We start from the raw sequence: 20,827 nt of genomic DNA on the forward strand, positions 1-20,827 counted from the left end.
GGTCGGGAACTTTGTTTCGAATTATTTAACGATAGGCGATAGATTTGGCGAAATCACATAGACCATCTATTTATCAGATCCTTAAGTTCTGGAACTCCGCGATATTCCGCTCCTCCCTGTCCCCACCCCCACAAAGTTGTTTTGAGGGAAGGGGTTGGAGGCTGCAACCAGTTCTGTCTCCAAAGCCGGTTTAAGGTCGTCAAGAAATTAGATTTTAGATTACCCATTTTCTAAACTAAAATGAGGCCTCTCGCTAAGTAAGTTATTCGCGCGCCTCGTGCTGAATTGACTTAGCGTCATATTTAAAAAATCACACTGTCACGCCACAACAATAAAAATACACAACAATTACATCATATTGCGTGGGAGCATAACAACAGCGTATCGGAGTACCACGATAACGGCCCTAAATCACTTCCCTGATAACAGAAGCACTGGAATATACATCAGCCATTAACAAATGAACTGACATAGGCACGGTTTATTTTCTGTAAAGCTGCAAAATTTTTATAAACAAAATCGACGTTCCTCTAGCGTGACGAATCGAAGTTTTTTCCGCTTTTTAAAAAGAAAATTAAAATCCCTTAGGGGTTAGTTACACGAACCAAACAATGCCTTGTAAAAAACAATTGCATGAGGTAATTAACGAGTACACAATTTGATCGCATGCCAAAATGTAAACTCTCCCATCGCATCGCAGTAAACCATTACGGAAGAAAGTAGGGAGAATTTTAAAAAAATTGCCAGCTTACTGCTTGAGTGAGTGCAACACTTGGTACGGTAGGGAGAAATTAAACCTCGGCAACACTTTGCAATGTAATGGATGGTTGAATCGCTCACAAAAGCAAAGCCCTAGATTGTGTAGGTCAGTTTTCCATGAGGTCTGCTGATCGCGCACGCAGTGGAAGAAAATGAAGTTTATCTTGGCAACCTTGTTTCTTGCTTCAACCGTGGGAGCATTTAAGAGTCTGGTTGATCTTTCAGTGGCGAGGTCCAACAGACTGCATCATTTACTTAAGGGTAAGTTTAATTTATGTTCATGATTTCACTTTAAACATGTTTGTCTGGTTTGTAACGTTCCATAAGTTAACCAAAGATGTATTTCTTTCTTACCTGTGAGTCGGTATCATTTTTGCTTAAACATTTTTTGATAGTTAGAGATTTACAGCGATTTACTCATTTCAGTTTTCAGTTTTTTTTCATTTTAGCTACCCAATCAGTCCTACCTATTCTACCTCTCTCATCGATGAGCATATTGAAATGGAATGAAGTTAAAGCTTTTTTTCCTATTCATTACAAATGTCGAGAATCTTTGCGCACTTCCCAATCTGCCTTATGTACCAACGCGATGAAAAATTAGAAAAACAAATCATGGTTCATTTCGGTTCACATGTTCCACTGAAAACATTAATTTAAAAGAATTCCTTCTACCTTGCGAAATCTGTGAAAAGAAACTGGCTTTTTTGTTTCCCAAGCTACGAAATCTATTTTACAATAGGCTCAGTTCCAAGCCGAATCTACCGATATTTTTTTCGCCTCTGAGAAAAGCCTCCTTTTGTTGCTTGGCAACATAGTTAAGTGATTTGAAATCAAGAGTCCTCATTTCTTAAAGAAGAATCTTATTTCTTAGAGCGAAACAACGAGGTTATGGTTTCCAACATATTTTCCGCGTTCAGGGCAGTCTCATTAATTGTACTTAATGATGCAAAGTTCTTTCAGGTTATCAGGATTTTTTGGATGAATGAGTTTTTGTTGAGCCGGATTCTCAGAGGCTGACAAATTTTCCGCATTCAGGGAAAACGCTTTGTTTCGCTTGACACTTTAAGATCGATTGTTCTTAGAACTGGTCAGAGATATTAATAGATGTGGAGACAAATGTTTCAGTAGTAATCAATTGTGAATGTAAAAATCATGCATATCTCTTTCAGCGAAACGCTTTTAAGGTGGCTTAAAACTATTTCAATACTTTTAAACATTTTTTTTTTTATGGATCGTATCTTTAACCTTTTTAGTTTGTTTTCCTGGGGAAAAATTTCAAATCATATCTGAAAAACTTGTATCAATGTTTTTAGTTAAGACTAACACTGCACAATAAAATGACCCTACTAATTTTATCTTTAGGCCTTCTTTAAATCAAAAACAGTTACGATGATCCCATTTTTGAGAGCATTGCAATTAGAGGGGGTTATTGGATATTTTTACTTATGGATCAGAGCCACGGCCGAACTATTTAAGTAAGCGAATCAAAGTCTCCAGCAAAATCCTATATGTATAGCACAACCGCTTCCACCATCTTCATGGGCCAAAAACGAGACAATATCCAGACGGATACAAAACATCGAGACAAATCATTTCAACTTGTAAAATTTTAGTTTTAACGATGACAGAAAATTAAGTACAGTCGGTAGTACTGTATACTGAAAGCTCGCAGAACAAAAATGCAGTTGATTTTATTTTTTCGATACCTGAGTAAAGAACAGGTCTCAGGTTAGAGACAAATCCCCTTTGAGAAAACTTTATGAAGCGTTTATTTGGAGTTGTGAGTTGTAACAGCTGTTTCTTCATCGGTCTCTCCGCCGACATAAAACACACGGGTTCCGAGAAAAATTTCAGCCGTCTAGTCGTAGGATGTCGAGAAGGCGAGCCGAAGTATGTACAGAAACTTGTCCCGCGTGACAGCGCTATTCCTCATGCCGAGGTGAGACAAGGCCTTCAGCCGAGTTATCTCGCACCCTAAGACAAGTTCCCAAGTTTCATGTAAACGGTTGGTTACTGTTTCAAAGAAATAGGTCAAAACTGGGGAACGGGTTGTCTAGGTTACGTGGGTAAAGGCTGACAGTTTCGAAAGAAACTGTTTGGGGCTGCGTCGGTGGGAGTAACGAAATAATTTGGATATATCAACAAAGTTGAAATGGTAAATTGGCCACCGTAACGATTACAAAAGCTGACGTTTCGAGCGTTAGCCCTTCGTCGAAGGGCTAACACTCGAAACGTTAGCTTTTGTAATCGTTACGGTGGCCAGTTTACCACTTCAACTTTATTAGGTTACGTGGGACCATATAACTAAGACTTGAAGCTTTCATTGCCTCCTTAGGCTCATAGATAAATAGTCATACGTTTACACGTCTCCATACCCGATCTGCCCCGTGTTTTATACTTAGATTTCCTCATGATATTTTGCTCATCACAGATGGGCCTATTAATGTCAAGAAACTCACGGAAACGCATTCACTAACCAAGACAACAGCTCACCTTGCTCGTCTGTTGAAGAAAGGGGAGCCTATGAATGACCAACACGAGGGAGAGGAAGAGGAAGAGGAAGAATCGGGATCAGCTGCATTGGTTCATGTGGTAGGGAATTCACTTTTAGCATTCGTAATGAATGTTTTTTTATTCGGCAGTCAGTTAACTATCTCTAATATTGTGGGGCTAACATGAAAATTAGGATTAAAATTAAACAAAATCTTGTTAAACCGCAATTGTAATGCCATAGTGTAGTTCTGTAAACTTTGCACCCTTTTTTGAATTGTAGATAAAAAGAATCAGGCAAGCTCTGACAACATTGAAGGAGGCTAGGGACAAACAGGATAAAGGTAGTTGACAACTCCTTATAATTCGAAAATGTAGTTAAAGTTCTACGGATAGTTAAATCAATTTCCTTCTTCTGTTGTGTTCATTTCTTTTTCTCTTCTTTTTGTATATTAGAGAGAAATAAGTTTTCATTCAGGTCAGATTTAGAGCTGAGTCTCAATTCAGAAGGGTATATATGGGATATTTGGCATTGTATCAAAGCTGAAGGATTTGGATTTATCAGAAAACCAGCTCGAAGTATTTGGTGAAATTCGGGGGTTAGGCCATTAATATTTTGCCTCTTCCCTTTGGAAGTCTTTTTTTGCGTTGCTTTCCTTTCGTCGTTTTTTTTTTGTTTGTTTGTTTTTGTACTGATGGGCTTAAAACTTCGAACACACTGAAAAAGAGTTTTTCATCCATCGAATCTCTTTGTTTTCCTTGTCGCAATTCAGGTCGTCCTCAATTAAAGGCTCTTATGCTTTAATTTTAACTTTCAGCTGATGCAAAAGCTTTTCTGACCGTATTGAAGCATGGAAACGCAACTGAAATCAAGGAACTGATGGGCAAACATGCGATGGAATGGCACAGTAGATGCCATAATGTAAAAAAGCTATTTGCTAACTACATCAACATGACAGGTGAAATGCCAAATTTTCATCTTTCTCGTTTAAATAACTCCCTCAAATTCGTAAGGTTTATTTAAGGTTTCTTCTAAGAAAAGAGAAATTTAAGCTCTCGTTAGCTATAGGAGCATTATTTTTTTAATAATAAAGGTAAAACTTACTGTTCTAGTTCGACCAAGAGGACTTTAACTAAGTTCTGCAAATTCTATTTGAGATGAAAAACTTCTAAATAATTCGATTCATCACTGCTCAATCGCATGTAACAAGTGCAAGAATTTGCCTGTTATCAATTAGTGGATTGCATTTCTTTTCTTGTGTAGAGCTGATAGCGTTGTTAGGCAATGACAACTATGATTTCGAAGAGGGAATGGGCAAGGTTCTCAAAGAAGCGGAATTAAACGAACAAGCCGGTGAGAATTTTGACTGTACAAATGTCTGTCAAGTGTCTGTACTTGTATACAGGTTACGTACAAGATAAAAATTGTATTTGCGCGTCTGACTAGCCTGCATCTGAGCGTATAAAATGCGTCTGTGTAGTTAACGTACTGACGTGAGTGGTACTGTATTTGTTATTATCATTAGTTCTTGTATTATCTCTAATGTCATAATTAGTTAATAAAGGGGTTGTGCACTTAACGATAGCTATTAAATTTCCGTACAGCAGCTATCATTTTGTGGCCGATGGTGCTACGCATTGTAAAGTTAAGTATCTATATAGATAAGTATCTATATATAGGTTGTTGTTGCTTGTTTTCTGCAGTGCAACTTGTCATACTACGTCAAAGAAACTCTGAGAGCAAAACGCAGTCTTTCTTTTTGTGCACTTGTCTGTCAGAGGAGTAGGCTTAAAATTCTAAAACTAACTCCCATGAATTTCATTTCTTTGGGGTATTCACTATAAATCACCTAGGCACTTTCTCCTCCCTGTAGACGTTTTTGAAGCGTTTGTCGGCATGGCTCATGCACACGGTCTCGCGGATCATGTTGGAGTAAAGGCTGTCATGGAAATTGGTGGGATACTGGCTGATACCTACTGTGACACTAAAATGGATGGTGAGTATGAAATATCTCTTTCCTTATCTAAACAAAAACATCCCGCTCTGGTAAAGTACTTAGTTCATTTCTAAGCCTTCACGTTGACCCTTTGACACCTGACAGCGATCAGCGCCTAATTTCTCCTTACAATATTAACCCGAAAATACAGAAAATCATGACCAACTGAAGAACCTCCTCATTGATGAACAAATTCTCTTTGTCAGCAACGTAGGAAACGTATAGAGAACAGTATGGAGAATATGAATACAGATGTAAAGGTGTAAAAGGTTATATAAGTAGCCTAATATTTTTTTTAATCAAAGTATGGACAATATTTACCCCGGTAATCTTTGTCAATTCTCCTGGTTTGATTACCGCTTTTGCGACGTACTTTTAGTTTCCTGATGAAAAGCCTCTTTCCCTAGCTTGAGTACCTTTTGCATTTTATCTTTCTCATATATCTGTATAAACTACAGGTTCGAAAAATTCTTAAGTAAGATATAGAAACATTTTTTTTCTGTTCATCCCAATGATATTTTTGTTTTTCTTTTCTGCTTTGTTGTTTTTAAGGCTTGATTAGCTTGATTGTTCGTTCCGTGGACGAATCCGATCCTCGTGGCAGTTTTGATGTCTCTAAGAAAATAAAGCCATATCGCTATGCAGTGAACAGTGGGCATTGTATGAATAGAAGTAAGTCCAGCAACGACGACATGAAATTTCAACCAGGAATACGACCAATGGCACAATCTATCAAATTGCCCAGAGTAGTTATAGGAAGCTTCATTTTACGATCAGTTGTATTACCTTCTTTGTTTGTCTGTGTTCTGTTCCTCTTTTTCTATTGTGTCTACCATGCTCATGGTATCAACAAAGTCAAACTCGTCGTTACTTAAAAATGGGGAAATCATGGTCGCATCCGAGAAAAAAAGAAAGGAAGGGCTGCCGCCATCTTTTTGCCCCACACTGAAAGCATGTAAAGATGGTCCGGCTTAAATTACGGACATGGACCAAGGGAACATGTCCTGTTTCAACTGAGACTGTCATGGCCGGCATTCTTTGATACCTTCCAACCCGTAGTAATCCTTTCATTTTATCAGTTTTTTTTCATTTTGATTTTTAAGGTCTGGTCAAACGCGCTGGTCCTTATGAACCAAAAAGCCTCAAGGAAAAAGCACTGGATTTAGTGTTTGAGCATCACGACGAAAACAACTGCGATGAAGGTACGTACAGAACTGAGCATAAAACTCACGCTTTTGAGGAAAACGTTTCCTCACTTTTACAAGCCTGGTGTTTTCAGCATTGTTGCTTAATTTTTCTTCAATTTTATAAATCAACCGAACTAAAGAACTTCCCTGATTTCAGTTTGAAACCTGTGAGAAGACCGTAAGGAAAGAACAAGAGTCCATATTTTGGTATCGCTTTTTTTTCGGTTTGGTTTATCCTACGGAGTGGGAGATCGTTTCTTTTTTATTTTCTCCATGTTGTATGCTTTTGCTTTGTGGTCTGTTAAGCACACATAAGTCAGTATCTGCTTTGAATTCTGTCTCCCTCAAACATGTATCGATATCAATCAGGGTTTATTTGCCTTAGATGTTTAACACTCGCGCAGTTTTGGAAAAAAACAAAAGAAGGGTAAGAATGCCGGCATATGAAACTGATATCAGACCTCTAAAGGCAGCCTGTCAAGTCTTTTTGTCATTTAATTAAGATTCCATGCAACCCTACTTTGTTGTTCCCAAAGGCTTTTTTTTCCACCATCATGGAATGGTTTTTCCTTTTTTTTTTTTTAGTGAACCTCATACGGCTTATTGTGCATCTTATCCATGAGGTCAGTATTTATTCGAATGTCAGTATTGTTACAATGTTTTTTGTTTTTTTTTGAAGGAGGGATGGCTGTAGGAAAAACAAACTTATCTCATATCAATTACGATACATATGGGGTGCATCACAACTCGTATGCCGTAGCCTTATCCTGTATTTCTATAGCTTTTCACCGGTTGATTTTGTTAGAGTGTAAATTAGATTGATTATTAGTGGGTAAATTAAATTGACTGAGAAAATCCACCATGAAGCTTGTCTTTTGTCTTCTCCTCCCTCACGTTATGGGAGAAACTGTGAATATTCAATCAAAAGTTCTAGATAGGAGCAGATATTTTACAAATTTAAGAAAATAAATGACATTTTTGAAAGACATGTTTCTAAAGTTCTTTCATGGTTATCTCCGGTTCAGCAAAAAATTTTCAAAGTGCAGAGTTGAATTTAAAGGGTACGAGTCTTGTGTATACACTTTAAATTTAATTCTGTACTTTATGATGTTTAAACTTAAGGTAACGGAAAAACTGTCGAATATGTCTTTCAAAAAATATCATTTGTTTAAATTCAATCTAAAGTACAAAATGACCGCAGGTAGCTAGATAATCATGCATTTTCAGAGATATACTTGCATGTATCTTCACAGATTTAATTGTTAATAAGTCATAGTAGCGCTACTCATGATCTGAGAAGGTTTGCGATTTGTACTTAAGTCGGGACCGAGATCATATTTTTAAGTAATATTTTGCTCAATTTGTTTTAGGGTGAAAAGTTACGCGAATCGTCTAAAGAGCTACATGATGTCACACAGAAATTTGAAGCTGGTATGTAATAATTTGTACCTAACGCCATGGGCTGTCGGTTAAAGTAACCTCCTATCTCACATACACCACTCTTTTCCGCCATGGACCCAGCTACATGTAACCCCCAAACAAGACATCGTTCGGCTAGAAACCCTTCTGAAGTTGCATAACTTCAGGATTTACAAGAGTCTAGCTAGCCATAGCGATTTACGGTTTGTAACCAGACGTCTTCAGCAGATAAAATTAAAAAAAAAAAAATGAAGGTAGCAAGAATAATTTTACCGGTGCAATAGAGTACCATAGCCGCCCCCGCCATTGTTATTATTGTTAGTGTTTCAAAAAAGACTTTCGCATTCTCTTTCTTTGAATTACAACATCTTTCCTGAAACCTTAATTACAATCTTAAGTATAGCGAAAAAAAGTGGGAAAAAAGGCATCATGAGCAGAAAACTCATTTGGATGAGTTAAAATTTAGTTACAATGTATTCAGAGTGTCCGGCCTGTGCCTTTTCTTAGCTAGATTTACACTCGCACAACATCCAAGGTTCACTTAAACCTTCTAACCCCGACGATCTGACTGTTAATTCTCCCCTCTTGCTGCTGCACATTTCCCAATAAATTAGTTACAAGAATTTGGTGTTTTATCAAGATAACAAACTCTTACCTGATAAATGTTAGTATTCTCATCACCTGTTTGCTGGATAATGTCATGGGGAGAAGTTATGTATTGATCACTTTTTAGGAGTTAGCCGGCTGAAGCGATTGTAACCGACATGCTAAACGAAAACATGTTCTTTTCCAAGGAATGATCGCGAAGGTTACGCAGTTGATGAACGAAGGTGACGAGGATGAAGCCTATAAGACTGTGGGTCAGTATGTGCTGGATCAGTTGAGGGGAGCCATAGTAATCGGTAACGCTGTCGAGAAACATTTAAAAGCACTTGCATCTGCCCAAGCTCCTCCCTAACGAAGTGTAAGTATGGGAATTCTAAATCTTGCTGTGTTCCTGAAAACTGTCACTGTTCTGTAGCTGTAAGCCGGAAGGAAATCGCGTTACTTGTATATAACGTCGGTGATCAAACAATTTAAAGATAACACTGAATAAAGGTGACGATTCTCTGGGATAGCAAAAAGTCTCTGGTTTAAACTCTGTACAAACTAGGCCCGTTTTGAACCTACATTTAGCAACTTTGTGTAGAAATGTTTGATAGATTATAAAACATTGCGGATCAATCTGTCAAATGAGTAACTTTTCTTTTTCTCTTTTGTAGGGCTGATAGGTAGAGCCTCATTGCCTTTTTCCCCGCTGGATATGCAACAGTCGTAGTTTACATTGGAAACAAGCAGACGGAAGAAAAAAAGCAGATTAATTTGTTTCATTTAAAAGGCTATGGTCATCCCATATTTGGAAATTGGAATAACTTTTAGCAAAAGAAGTCTCATTTCTTAACTTCTTTAATTAGTTGTACCGTTTTTATTCAAGAACTTGGCAATTTGCGTCTTACCGTATTGTGCTGCTCTCACAGGGTTACTGGTGTCCAAGTTTTCTTGTTTTATACTTCTTTTTTTTTAACAAATAAAATCCGAGGGAGAAACGAGTGAGTTTTTACTGTCTTGAATGTAATATCTGTAAACTTCGTAAAGAAATAGTGTCCTTTTTTTTTATTCAACCACAAAAATTGATAATAAACTGATATTGACTCAATAACCGAAAGACTCGTGGCATTGATGCGCGCGCGAGTATCGCACTGATGACTGCTATGGTTAAAAACGCAGGTAAGACTTGATATGCACTTGACGGTACTTCATAGACAAAACTGAGTGAATAGTAAGTCGACTGGTAACCTCCCGACAATAAATAAGAAAAAATAGAAAATAAGAAACATCTTTTCGAATGATAAATCGGTCTCTAAGAGAGTATTTAACATACGCCACCCTAAAATTTAAGAAAGATTGAACGCAACGAAAACCATGGAAAATTTAACACTAAAGACTACCTCTGTATATATGTCTCATTTCGTGCTTTTAGCTCCTCATTTTGCATGTAACTCCCGATAAAACTTAGGATTAGCGATTAATCGCATCACGGCCTGTTATGGGCTAACCACGAGGTTAACTTTTTCGCATAGCAGAAATCTTTTGATAGCGCTTTGTTTTCATTTTTCTTTTTATCTCATTTTCGTTCGAGGTTACATTGCCAGGATAGTAGAGTCTTTCCCACGGGAATGTCTTCTTTTATTCAAATACATTACCATTTCCTGTGCATGAATTGGTGAACCCTGGGTCAATGAAGATAAAAATACTTTAAGTTATATTTACAGGCAAGGACTAAGGGGCCGAATGAAATACAACTTGAGTAACGAGTTTGGGTTTTTCTTCGCAGATTGTTTTTGCATGGCATTTTCAAGTGCGACACTGAAGCTTAGCCGCGAATGTGCAATTAATATCAGATCAGGGCCTGAATTAATCTTTAACATTTTGTTTCTTTATTCAAAAGTACCTTCATAAATGCTGGTTAGTATTGTCCTCATTAAGCATTGATTCAAGCGGAGACTTTCGATTTTTCTTAAAGAATTACTGCAGTGAAGATTTTGCGGTCGTGTTCCACTAGCGCCTTCTCAATAACTACTTTTCATTAAAAACAAAAAACCCCAACCGTTTATTGACTGTATTCAATTAAATTGGCTTGAAGCAGCTTTAGTTTGGTTTTTCCGCGTTGTCATCAATTTGTATCAATGCTTAAAATAAGTAATTCGCTTATTGGTGTAAAAAGAAAAACAAAAGTGTGGAGGAGGTTTTCAAAGTATATGGTACGGCATGGGAATACCTATTTACAGCTATGAGGATCTTAAGTTTACCTATGGTTAGATATTTCAAATCAGTACCCAATCAAAAAGCCGTAATTTTCAAGTACATTTCGGGAATCTGTAAAATCCATATGAACTTTAATCGAGCAATTAAAGATTTTTCCGCGTTGCGCTTCATTTACATCCCCTGTGGATCATTTCAAAATTAATTACATGCTTTAATACAATGCCTACTAAAAACAATGGTTAGACATGAGTATGGCTATTGTTTGACCACAAGTTTAATATCAAAATTTTCCATTACAGAGCAGTAACATGGAAGCTAGTTTGGAGAATTTAGGTGTCAATCATCACTTGGTTAAATATAGCAACAGTATTGGGAGAAATTGTAAATCGATCCAACGCTTTGTGATGAATGGATGATGACTCCCACGCAATAAGCCGACACGATGTTATTTATCTCAGTTGTCTAACGGGTCAACCATCGCGTGCAAGTCATTACCAGGTGGAAGGCAGTGGGGGAAGATGAATTATATCCTTTTAACTTTTCTTTTCGTCTCCGCTGCTGAAGCATTTCAGAGCCAGGTTCATCTTCCTGAGAATACAGTCCGCAATAAACTGGCTGAGTTAGATCACTACCTGCGAGGTAAACATTTCCTTTATAACAATTTTTTATCAGTCATTCGGTGGTCGTAATGTCTCGAGACAATGGTTATAGAAAGTTTTCAAGTCACTATAGAGCGCATGTTTTCATTAATCGGAATTTATATCATTGACAGAAAATTTTTGAATGAATTATTTTATAGATGGAATGAAGAAGCGAGAGCTAAGATTATAAAGGGGGCATTAAACCGGTAAAGTCCCGACAATCAGTTGTGGGTTCTGAGTTCCGTCAAAGAAATGAAATAAAACATAAATTAAAAATAGTTTGTATACACCAGAATATGGCTTAAGAGAAATCCTTTTTGCCTGCTTTACTGTTATCTCTTAACGAATTTTACATGCTATGCGCTTTGTTTTAATTAAGGACAGTTCATTTGAATTTACTTCTTTATTTTCAAATTAGTTTTTCTTTTCCAAAAAAAATGCATGGTGAGCCGCTGCAGAATTTCACGATGATATTTGATATGTAATTTTTTTCCGATTTCGTTTACTCGTCAATCAGCAAAACTTTTTCCGCAATCCTACACGCCACCAAAATGACCATCAAAGTGAAATTTGTTGAATGAAAAAGTTGCTCAAGCAAAGCTAAAACGAATTGAATGGGTAGTAATTAAATTGTTTGTCTCGTATGCCTGTCATGTTTAATTTTGCTTTTTTCCGCATTTCGCGAAAGATTGCTACGTGTTGCCATGGCACTATAACTACAGAATTCAAACAACTAAAAAATGCCTTTTTTTCCTTCTTCTTTACCTCCTCTTGTTGTTTGCTTGGGTTGGTAACAGAGTTAACCGGCATTAGTCTTGTACCAAACCACCTGGCAATAGACACGGGCAACCCAGATTCGTACATATAATTAATTTGTTTACATCTTCACCACTCGAGGCAGTTTAACTAAAATGTTGCAAAGCTGTTTGATCGTGCCTTGCTTTTTATATACGGTTGTTTCATCATCATTCTATGTTGCACATGGCTGAAGGATTTCTTGAGTATAAGATTTTTTTAAATTACAAATTGCTTTGGAATGTTAGTGTAAATAGTGGATATTCTACTTGCCATAGTTTTTAGTGCCTACTGTGTCTTCCTTCTAAGAGGCCGTGGGCACCGCCGTTGTGCTTTAATACATGTACCTATACTATTAATTTCCTGCTCTGTCCCCGGCCTGTCAGTTGACTAGTGTACAAACTGTGCTCTAACCAAGTCCTCCTTTTGTCACAAGTTTGGCATCGATAAGAGCTGTTCATTAACCCCTTCTGCATTTTACACCACATTGCTTTTTTACTGTAATACTCTATACAACTATACAACAGTAGCCGTATGCAGTCATAGATTGCCCTTTATTATTTATGCGCAGATCATTTGCTTTACCCAGAAATCAACATCTCTCCATTGCGCTCAAGTAAGGAAATGAAAATAGGATTACGTAACCGGCTTTGCCTAGGCCTGGTCCAAAGTTATCGCACCACCATCAGTCAGCCCCAGTCTTTTTAAGTTAAAAAATACTATAAAAATGTCCATCACTTTTTTTTCGCAGATGGACCGGTAGATGTCAATAAACTCAGACATCCCTCAATGACCAAAACCACAGCTCGCCTTGCTCATCTCTTGAAAAAAGGTGAACAGATGAATGATCATGAAGGACAGGAACATGGTGAGGGGGAGGGATCCGTGGCGGAGGCGGTGAAAATGTTGGCTGATTCAGTAAGTGTTCAGTATTAATGGCCGTTTATTTATTTTATAATTTTTTTCATAATTTTTTCTAATTTCAGAAAATTTTAAAGATAATTATGAGTTCATGTGCACTTTTGAAGACTCCTCTACTTTGTCGGCCTGGATCAAAGCAAAGTTTTAGACCTGGAACAATCACTTTCATACTTCACAACCATTCGCTGAAGAGCACATAGCTAGTAGTGGATATTTACCAAGCCGCAAAATGGCGAGATTAATATCCACCACTCGCCACCGGCATTGAGGCGAATATATTTTTTTAATATATACTAAAATAAAATTGAGATAATACAGTAAAAGAGATGATTTTAACTCATTTATTTCTGCAGCGACTACATTATTTTTGGGGTGCAATTCCGCATGAGTTGCTAGGGGGTGGATAGCCAAGGCTATTCGGAGTTTGTGTAGCCAATCAAAGCGCGCCTTCAACGCTATCCACTGTTATAGCATATACTATAAATATCATCCACTGAATGATAGAGTCCAATTATTCCGTATGTTTTCGAGAATATTTTAGAACATGAAGATAACCGAATATCTGCTCGGTTCTAATACCATTACCTTAAACTGATTCTAATCAGAAAATTTTTATCTAGTTAGGGGAGATCGTTCCTGCTTTGAAGACGCTGAAAGCTGCTAAAGATAAAAGGAATAAAGGTAATCATGAATAAATTTCTTCTTTAATTCTGTTTTCATATAGGTAAAATATGTTTTGTTGTGTACCTTAAAGTTGTTTCCAAGTTCCAAGCTTCGCCAGTTTAGGGCTCAGTAAGCGGACCAGTTAGTATGTAAACCAAGGTTTAAAAAAATAAGTGTGTGTTACATTTTAAATTTCAGAAAAAGCACTGGAATTGATGAAGGCAATACGAAGCGAACCCTCAAACGACAAAGTAAAGACAATCCTGGGACGCCATGTAGCTGACAACTACGATAAATGTGAAAAAATTAAAGAGGTCTTTCATTCCAAAGGTTTGATATTCAGAAATTATTCGTAAGACGTGATAAATTACAAGCGATCTCAATTCGGTGAATACAACATTAATTGAGTGCCGTGAAACCCAAAACCAATCTTTTTGCAATGACCAATCATGCCGCAGGGAGCCAAGGAAAACACAAAGTAAAAACAAGCAAACTGCTTAAAGCGCGGGAAAATGCCGATGAAGTCGCGATTGCTTTAAGTTTTCAATCTGACTGTGGTTGAAATGGTGGCACAACTTTTCTGGACCAATTGCAATCAGAGAGAAAAGTAAAGTAAAACCTAAGCTATCCGGAAACCAGGGACATCCGCGACATTCGACAGAAAATTGCTCTAAAAATAAGGGGTTCACCATTAAGTTATCACCCCTTCGGATTTTTTTTGGGGGGTACCTCTTAGCTTGATATAAATTTTGATTTTCCTCACTTCAAAATTTGCTTTAATCTTTATCTTACTGAGGAACGTCTTATTCAGGGTAGCTCGTAATGGTCGATATAGGGTGTTACGTCGTCTCACAGGAGGGTGGGGAGAGTTGGGACAGAATTTGACGGACCTTGCGTCTGGGTAAAGAGTTACTAGGTGTTGCGTTTTACCTTTCACAGCTTTATCCGTGTTAGACTTTGACGAAGAAATGGACGAAGTTCTCGAAGACGCTGGCCTCGGCGAAAAGACTGGTAAGAGACTCAACTGAAATGTAAATGCTATCAAACTCTTGAAATTAAACGCTGCTGATTCTAAAATTCGGGTGGCTCTTTCAAGAGCCTCGCTACGGGGTTCTATAAAAACTTTCAGAACTACATATAAAGTCACTTCTGCGTAATAGTAAATAAAACTACGACAAACAATAAGGCTAGAGCAGCACTATCAATTTGCGATCTTCGTTGTTAATATCCTCAGCTGAATGAACAGAGTTGTGCCTTTTACTGCGAGTTACACAAGGAACTTTCGTTCGTGAAAATTCTGCAACCTCAGATTGTGATACATCTTAGTATCCTAGATCTTGATTACTATCTCTTGGTATACGTCATTTGTCATTCCATCTATTTAAGATGATTTTAAAGCCCTCACCCACACTGATCCCCATGGAGTGATGGGTAAGATGAAACAACTGGTGGTTGACGCAGCATGTGATAAGAAAGTGGATGGTAAGTATTATAATCTGTATTATTAAAAACTGGATCATTGGATAATGCAATCCAAGACTTTTTATTGACTTAGCCATTATTGGTTATGAGCCAATATACCATAATCTACAAATATGGTAAGCGTACGCGTCAGCTAAAAATTAAAAGGGAGCTAAAAAATAAGATTTGGTAAGATTTGTCTAATAACAACAACAACAACAACCTTTATTTATGTGTCAAATCTAAAATAGCAGTTATACAACCACTAACTGGGGACACTAAATACTACCTAAAAATTTGAGAAATTTAAAAATAAAACAATATATATGTACAATTTAAAATCTAACCTAAGTCTTACATAAAAGGCAGTTTTCATATCTTGGGGGCGTTTTTAATAAAACAATTATTCCACTCGCGCTTGTTGGATATGAGATGATTATAGCCAACTCGGCGCTATGCGCCTTGTTGGCCATCTATCATCTCATATCCGACGCGCGCTCGTGGAATAATTGTTAAATAGCTGCATGCCTTGTATTCCTCAGTAGAAAAAAAATAGGAGATACTCTTCTAGTTAAAGATTTTCCCTTTCCACTCACTTAAACCTCAATCAGAATTTCACAAGGACTGAAAATAGACCGCTCATTTGATCAAAAAAGATACTTGTTTTAATCCGTTGATTATTTAAGCAGAATAGGACAAAAGCTTACTAGTTTGTACTGTTCAAGAAATACTGTTTTTTCTCCTGTTCAGTTTCTGAGGAGACGTGAAATTTTAATGCCATCAGGTGTTACAGTAAGTTGTTTTCTTGGAATCCGAGTGACCATCCAACACCTTCTAATCATGTATTGTGCAATCTATGGGATTTTTCTAAATCGGTGCCGCATAGTTCTAATTTCAAGGAGTGTTAAAAAATTGCTCTGCAGCGAAAGGCGGCTTACTACTATGCGATAAAATACGTAAGGTTTTGACGGCTAAACTTATTAAAAACCCTATTTTGTTCTAATTAGTTATTTTTCTTTACAATTTTCTTTCAGGTCTGTTTAAAAATATTGGTGAGGTTATCGAAGAACAGGATCCAGATGGCGAATTTGATCTTTCAAACAGAATAGAGCCGTATACTGATCCTAAAATTGTTGAAGATTGTGAAGAACGTAAGTTAATTTAGCAATCTATCCGTAGCCTGTCGGTCCTATCCTTAGTTTATTTTTCACAACAAAGCAAGATGAATCGATCTTCCGAAAAACTTTGAATGCTAAGAGCCTCTGGATACCTCTTACCTATACCTCTTCGAGTAAGCGCCTCCTCTTTTACAAAACGTGAATAGTTCTAACCATTTATTGCGTTCGTTCTATAATCATTAGCAAGTGAAGGGGGGATTTGGGATTTATGGTTTTGCGGTTTTGGCTTATCTTTAGATCGGTTTTTCGGTTTTTGTGCCCAAAAACTTCGGATTTGGTGTTCATTGCGGTTTGCGTATTTTTCCTTTTTTCGTAGCATTTGGTTTTCTGTTTTCCTAGAAAATGCTATTGGGTTTTCGGATATGGCTATCTGATGTGGTTCGGGCTTTTTAATAATTGGTTTCTGGTTTCTTTTCGATGTGAGGGGCATTATGCACCTCCACTGGTCTCGAATAGCCGCGAAACCTCTGTATGCTGCACTTGTCAGGATTTTCATAACTGGGCCTGTGAAAATGAATCGGTCTTCACGGTTTTGATGATTTTTCTGTGGTTTTGTGGTTTTTAATAGACTATCCAATTCTCCCCTCCTAGTAAATATTAAGACTACATCTGCCAACAAGTTGAATTGATGTTTAGAAGCGAGCTCTCTGATTTAATGCAGTGCGTTCTAGTGAGAGTAAAGATATGTAATTTGTTTCGAAACCAAACAATGCCTACGCACTTAGGCTACCTAAATCATACTACTTCCTGCTCTTGCGTTTTGGGGCCGACCATTTAACATTTGAGGGGGGGCGGGGTGGATGATTTCTGGTCATCAAGAAATTTTTTTTCTCGCAATCTGCTGTGCAGGATATTTTTTCCCGATTGTTTGGTACATTTTTTCTGTTACATTTGGACTGCATGCAATTTTTTTCTTCCAACAAGCGCTTGCAGGAAATTTTTTTTCAAAATCACCCACCCCCCCTCAAAAGTTAAATGATCGGCCCCTTAGGAACTAAATAAGCTTAAGCACGTATTTTTTGTTTGTAAACCAAACAATGCCTACTCAGCTTGCCTTCCTGATTTTTCATCAAAGACAATTAAGCAACCTGACTGGAACATTATTTGAAACATAGAAACTCCCTGGGGCGGATCCAGGATTTAGTCAAGTGGGGTTCGGAGAATTGTCCGAGGGCATGCTTCCCCGTGAGATTTTGAAAACTAGGTCTCAGGAAACATGATTTCCAGCACTTTGAGGAAAATTTAGGGGGTTCCACCGAACCACCCGAACCCCCCCTGGATCCGCCCCAGACTCCAGGCAAGACAAGGGGAAGATCAGCGGTGTTCGAGTCTTGAAAATTTGTAAAACGCAAGAATTTCACGCACCTTTCCTTCCTTATTTCATTTCTGTAAACCTGTCCGGATAGCGCTAGAATCCCTTATCCATTACGAGGCCATGCAGTTAAGACATCTCTTGAATGTTTCTCAACGTTTTCAGATACACTGGAAGAACTCCTCAAACATGTCAAACGGGATTCGGCACCATCTGAAGTTGGTAACGACAGAAAAAGAATCATTGATTTGGTGTTTGAGAATTCCGCTGAAGGAAACTGCATCGAAGGTGTGCATCTCTATTAAAACCAAACGCTCTCAGCCACATTATCTCTTTATTCACTTCTTACAGGGGTAAGGTGGATGGCTACTGAAAAACTTAAAAAAAGAAAAACTTAAACTTCCACGAGTCAGCAAGATTTCTGCCTTACAACATCAATACAGCATCAAGCAGACAAGTGACGAGAATAGAGAAAAATATCTATTATTTGTTAATCCAATATACCAAATTCAGCAAAGTAACATCTTAAGAATTGTATAGCAGAGAGTAAGAGAAATTATTATTGTAATGAAATCTTCAGAGTGAAAGGGTTAATTCTTCCTGGCAAGGAGAATTTTGAATTTGCATACGTAGATGAATTCGAGCGATCTCTGCGACGTACGCCATCCCTATACTAATTTGATCATAAGGGAATAATTTCTGAATTTCATTTATTTTAGTGAAACTCTATAAGAAATATACGGACTTGATCATAAAAGTAAGTAGTCGTATCTTTAGTCTATCTTCCTAATAGCAGTTATCATTACAGACGTAAATTTAGCCAGTATTTACTCATATCCTCATTGGTGATATTATGATTAACGAATTATTCAAGATGAAAACGTGTTACTTGCTCTTACACGAACACCAGAAACCATTATCGTCATGGTTCTAAAAGCAAAGAAAAGACTTAGTTTGAATTTGGTCAAAATATCAGCGCGGAGTCCGGTTTCATCGGAATCATCATGATCGTATAAACTTTCTATTTGTTTAGTTCCTTAAATGCTAGAGTTTTAACGAGTTTCCGTGGCAAGAATCAAATACCAAGCGAATACCACGACTCTCTCTGTGGAATATTACTTTGTATACAAGGTTTGCAATGGAAGCGTGCATCATTAGGCATACTGTGGAAAATTTTAATTTTTCATTTTTGAGGGAGCAGTTTTTTTTTAAAGGAATAAAAGACCAGTCATAATCTATTGCCTGAGTTAGAGAATTTGGGTTTGGCCACGATTAGATTCACCTGATCTCCGATTAGTCTGAGAAGGCTCTATAATATTTTACGACCTCCTCATCCTCCCTTCCCCCCCCCCCCCCTTTAGTGGCAGTTAGCTAAAGGACCATGTGATCCCCCAAAAAACCCTCCCATCTCCCACCTTACCTTACCCGACAAATAATGATGACTGGTCCTGAACAGCTGCCAAACCGAGCACCGTCTCTGCATTAAAAACTATCCATATCAATGCATGCTAAAAAATTTAAACCTTTGTTTCTTTTAGGGTATCATCCTTCACTACAACTGGGGAATAATACACGGCCTTACGAAAGGATATGAAGAAGGTAACTGGTTATTATTATTATTAGTTAATCAAAAGAGCCAGATGAAAAATCTTTCATTTGACTCATTTTTGTTTGCAATGCTTCAACTTAAAAGAGATAAATCTTAGGTCTCAGCAGAAGAATTCTTCCACGTTTGTCATTTGCAATCTGAGTCTTCTCCACCCTTAGTCCTTGTTGGTTTATTTAAGCGATTTTCAATTGAGAGTCGAAAGTGATCCGGGATCTGTTTGTTTTTAATTCGCTGTGTGATTGGTCCAGAACTTGACTCGCACTACTCTCCAAACCAATCACGGCTGCATTAATAAAACCATTAAGGACTTGGTTGTTTCAGTCAGATTTACACGAGTTCTCATTGACTCTTAAAGTTATTTTCTTTCATTTTGATTGGACGCTGTATTACTTTGGTTTTGTTTAATGGCACTCAATCTTAAAGCGCCCCAATGTTTGCTTTGCGATTTTCTACATGACCAAATTAGGATATATTGTCAACCGTAACGTGGAGGATGCTTATGATTGCATTAATACTTGTAAAAACGTGAGTATTTTTAAGGAAAAAAAAGAAAAAACAGCTAGAACAAAAGCATAATCCTGATTGAAATAATCGATCGCATGTGGCATGCGGAGTGTGCTCCCGTACGTTGTAAAAAAAACTTTTTGCAGAACAGTTTCTGTTTCAAAATTGTTGTGGTGCTAAGTGGGAAAAAAACCCAAAGGTAACCACTGTATATGTAGTTAGGGCTCAACTAAAAGTAAATTTTCCCTTTTTAGAACTGATCAAGCGTGTTACGTCCCTCATGGAACAGAAGAACGAGGTTAGAGCCCGCATAGCTGTGGGCGAGTATACACTCGACATTGTGAGAGGAACCCTGGTAATCTCTCATATTATTAAAAACAATGGTCTTGAGAATGTTGTGGTGAACCCAGCAAAGGGGCCTGAAAAGAGGCCTAAAAAGAGGCCTAAAAATAAGGGGCCGGGTGGGAAGAGACTTAATTAAGCGTACTTTCATACAGCACTTTTAATTTTGTCACAGGTTATGTGTTTGGTTTTTTTATTCTTTACGAATTGCACGTCTTTCTTCCCATGTTTTTCTTTTTATGTTTTGATATAATGAGTACCTTGATGAAGCTTATCAGCTTTAAATGGATAGGCTAGCAATTACATAGATTTAGAGTCGATCCTTTGAAGCACGTATAAGCATGATAAGCACGGAATTTTCGTATATTCCGGTCTAGGAATATACGAAAAAACAAAATGCATTTTCAGGATCTGTAGATTGTCAGCTGCTTGACTGAACTTTTTGTTAAACAGGTACATCAAAATACAGCATACGCAATAGAGAATTTTTTGAAAGGCACTTGTTAAATACTATACTCTACTTCAATAAACACAGATAAATCATCCCAATGTCCCCATGTGTTGTCTGTTCTTTTGTTTATTTGTTTTTTTTTAAGGTTAACAATTAATCGTGTAGAGGGATACCTGAGTTTCTTGATCCAATCCTGTAGAAGGTTAATTCGACATGAGATCAGTAACCATGGCCCCCTTTTTAACTAAATTAATCGTCATTTTTTCAGTTCACCCTCCCCGCAACAAAAGGGA

General features: G+C 37.5%; 2 protein-coding genes across 2 annotated transcripts; both read left to right on the forward strand.

The window, feature by feature from the left end:
• Nucleotides 1-853: 853 nt before the first annotated feature.
• Nucleotides 854-9,441, forward strand: LOC111322573 (uncharacterized). Its single transcript, XM_022925698.2, has 12 exons — nt 854-1,020; nt 3,191-3,351; nt 3,533-3,593; nt 4,068-4,208; nt 4,514-4,603; nt 5,124-5,246; nt 5,799-5,918; nt 6,350-6,448; nt 7,019-7,056; nt 7,804-7,864; nt 8,647-8,816; nt 9,115-9,441. The coding sequence occupies exons 1-11, from the start codon at nt 912-914 to the stop codon at nt 8,808-8,810; spliced, it is 1,167 nt and encodes a 388-aa protein (XP_022781433.2). The 5' UTR covers nt 854-911; the 3' UTR covers nt 8,811-8,816; nt 9,115-9,441.
• Nucleotides 9,442-11,071: 1,630 nt separating this feature from the next.
• On the forward strand, nt 11,072-20,627 carry LOC111322539 (uncharacterized). The gene is made up of 11 exons (XM_022925647.2): nt 11,072-11,296; nt 12,845-13,011; nt 13,635-13,695; nt 13,876-14,007; nt 14,617-14,688; nt 15,064-15,159; nt 16,173-16,289; nt 17,794-17,916; nt 18,348-18,385; nt 19,167-19,227; nt 19,996-20,627. Exons 1-11 carry the CDS (start codon nt 11,176-11,178, stop codon nt 20,220-20,222), a joined length of 1,215 nt encoding a protein of 404 aa, XP_022781382.2. The 5' UTR covers nt 11,072-11,175; the 3' UTR covers nt 20,223-20,627.
• The last annotated feature ends 200 nt before the right edge of the window (nt 20,628-20,827 follow it).

This window comes from Stylophora pistillata, chromosome 8 (genome assembly GCF_964205215.1).
Source record: "Stylophora pistillata chromosome 8, jaStyPist1.2, whole genome shotgun sequence".
Classification (NCBI taxonomy): domain Eukaryota; kingdom Metazoa; phylum Cnidaria; class Anthozoa; order Scleractinia; family Pocilloporidae; genus Stylophora; species Stylophora pistillata.